Source organism: Lepidothrix coronata, unplaced genomic scaffold (assembly GCF_001604755.1).
Source record: "Lepidothrix coronata isolate B3197 unplaced genomic scaffold, Lepidothrix_coronata-1.0 Scaffold199, whole genome shotgun sequence".
Lineage (NCBI taxonomy): Eukaryota > Metazoa > Chordata > Aves > Passeriformes > Pipridae > Lepidothrix > Lepidothrix coronata.
This window is the reverse complement of record NW_016690379.1, coordinates 798,424-800,547: the sequence shown is the minus strand read 5'-3', so window position 1 is coordinate 800,547 and position 2,124 is coordinate 798,424. Positions and strand designations below refer to the sequence as shown.

General features: G+C 49.9%; 2 protein-coding genes across 5 annotated transcripts in view; both read right to left on the bottom strand.

Moving 5' to 3' along the window:
* LOC108505771 lies at positions 1-2,118 on the bottom strand. 4 transcript variants are annotated; one of them, XM_017832071.1, is made up of 3 exons: positions 452-2,118; positions 289-411; positions 1-256 (listed from the first exon to the last, which is right to left on the bottom strand). In XM_017832071.1, the coding sequence occupies exons 1-3, from the start codon at positions 1,094-1,096 to the stop codon at positions 110-112; spliced, it is 915 nt and encodes a 304-aa protein (XP_017687560.1). In that variant the 5' UTR covers positions 1,097-2,118; the 3' UTR covers positions 1-109. The 4 variants fall into 4 exon arrangements, with proteins under 4 accessions (XP_017687560.1, XP_017687561.1, XP_017687559.1 ...); XM_017832072.1 differs by having other exon boundaries at positions 289-439; positions 480-2,118; XM_017832070.1 differs by having other exon boundaries at positions 289-451; positions 493-2,118.
* Positions 1,661-2,124, bottom strand: part of DSTYK (dual serine/threonine and tyrosine protein kinase) — a 16,448-nt gene continuing 15,984 nt past the window's right edge. The window contains exon 12 of the mRNA XM_017832080.1: positions 1,661-1,668. Within this exon, the coding sequence (XP_017687569.1) occupies positions 1,661-1,668 (8 nt within the window). The remainder of the gene's footprint in view (positions 1,669-2,124) is intronic.

Sequence of the window (2,124 nt, the reverse complement as noted above, 5' to 3'; positions counted from 1 at the left end):
TTCAGACTTTTATTATTTACACAAACGCCCCCCAGCCCTTGCAAGGACTGAGCTCGACCCTCCCGGGTTTCAATCAGGTTTGAGAGCCCCAGGCCCAGGGTTAATACTGTTAGTGGGGGCCTGGGAGTGCCCTGGGAAACAGGGATTCTCCTCTGGAAAAGTAGGGTAGTGCTTGGCACTGCCCGCTGGAGCAGCTGGACCTGCACAGAACCAGCCTGGAATTCCAGCACAGAGGTGGGATCCACACAAAACCACCCTGGAATGGAGCACAGACCACAGAGAACCAACCTGGAATTCCAGCACAGAGGGTGGATCCATAGAAATCCACTCTGGGAATGGAGCACAGACCATGGAGCTGCACAGAACCACCTTGGAATTCCAGCACAGAGGTGGGATCCACACAAAACCACTCTGGAATGGAGCACAGACCATGGAGCTGCAGAGAACCAGCCTGGAATTCCAGCACAGACCATGGAGCTGCACAGAACCAGCCTGGAATTCCAGCACAGAGGTTGGATCCACACAAAACCACCCTGGAATTCCAGCACAGACCACAGATCTGGCACAGAATCATCCTGGAATTCCAGCACAGACCATGGGTCTGGCACAGAATCATCCTGGAATTCCAGCACAGAGGTTGGATCCACACAAAACCACCCTGGAATTCCAACAGAGGCTGGATCTGCACAGAACCACCCTGGGAACACCAGCAGAGGTTGGATCCACACAAAACCACTCTGGGAATGGAGCACAGACCATGGATCTGGCACAAAACCCCCCTGGAATTCCAGCACCCAGCTTGTCTCCACACAAAACCAACCTGGGAATGCCAGCACGGCCCACAAAATGCCCACAAGGTGCAGATAAGTAAAAAAAAAAAAAAAAGAAAAAAAGGGGAAAAAAAAGTCCTTTTTTTCTCTATAAAAAGCAAATTAATCCATTTATTGCACAGAGAAAGGAAGGGTTGACCTAAAGCAGCGCTGCAGGCTCCGGATCCCTTCCCTTTTTCCAGGCTGTCCCACAGGCAGGGGAGAAGCTGGAATTTCGCTGCGTTTGAGCCAAGAAATTCCAGCAGCAAGGTGCAGCAGTTCCACATTCCCACGCTTTCCTGGGAAAAGGGAGGCACTGCAGGACCAGCAGCCCCAGGGAGAAGTTGCCAACTCGCCCTTTGCTCCCGTAGTGGCCAAGGTGCATCCTCTGCTCCAGCTCCCACTCTGCCCCAGAAACACCCAAGGATGGGGGGTTTTTTTGGGAGCAGCCTCTTGGGAAAGGCACAGGGCCCCCCATCCCTCAGTTTTTTTAGTCTTGCCAGCCAAAGTGGAGCCCCAGAGGGAAAGCCCAGCTCCTGGAGAAGGAAGGACCTGTTTGGTTCTTGGGGTTTTTTTCGCTCCAACCACACCCAGGGTTTAAAAAAAAAAAGCTGAAGAAACTTCAGTTTTTAAAAAGGTGCCTGGCAGAGTTGGCACAGTTTAAAACTGTCATTACTTTTACTGCTAATTGAACACCCTCTCTCCCCCCCCAAGTTTTTAATTAAAATGACTTGGCACTTTCCCCATGGGCATGGAATGACTTTGGGGCAGCACTACCAGGTGGAACCTCTGAGCAGTCTCAGCATTTTACCACAAAGACTGGGAAGGAAAGGGCAGGTTCCTTCAGGCATTCAAAGAACTATTAGGAAGCAAAATGACCAGAAAAAAAAAAAAGAGCTTTTTTTTTGTTTGTTTGTTTGTTTGTCTTTTAACAGGAGTAAGAGGTGAAGGGCACATAAAGGATAAATAGCTTATAAGGTGTAGGGAGGGTTGCAAATCCCCCCCCAGTAAAACATGGAAGCTTTGCTCCTGTCAATGTAAACATCTCAAGTGTTGCAGAAACTCCTACAGATGCTTCTAAACACTTCTAGCCTAGAGTTTTTGTTTTGTTTTTTTTTTTTTTGCTTTCTCCTTCCTCTCCAACCGCTCTGGAATTAGTGCCATCGACGAGGGACCGGGATGGATCCGTGTGGCCCCCGCAGTTCCTGGGAAGAGCTTTTCCTTCGCTGAGTAAAGCCTGGCGTGGGCACACAGACAAACACACACACACACACACACACAATGCTTTGCTTGGCTGGGTTGGTGGTGTGGGATT

Excerpts from the sequence above, each read along its gene's own strand:
- LOC108505771 (XM_017832069.1), bottom strand. The coding sequence starts at position 1,096 with ATGTGGAACTGCTGCACCTTGCTGCTGGAATTTCTTGGCTCAAACGCA. Across the intron at positions 676-713 it reads GTTTTGTGTGGATCCAACCT|CTCTGTTGGAATTCCAGGGT; the intron begins CTGCTGGTGTTC and ends TGCAGATCCAGC. Across the intron at positions 257-288 it reads CCTCTGTGCTGGAATTCCAG|GGTGGTTTTGTGTGGATCCC; the intron begins GTTGGTTCTCTG and ends GCTCCATTCCAG.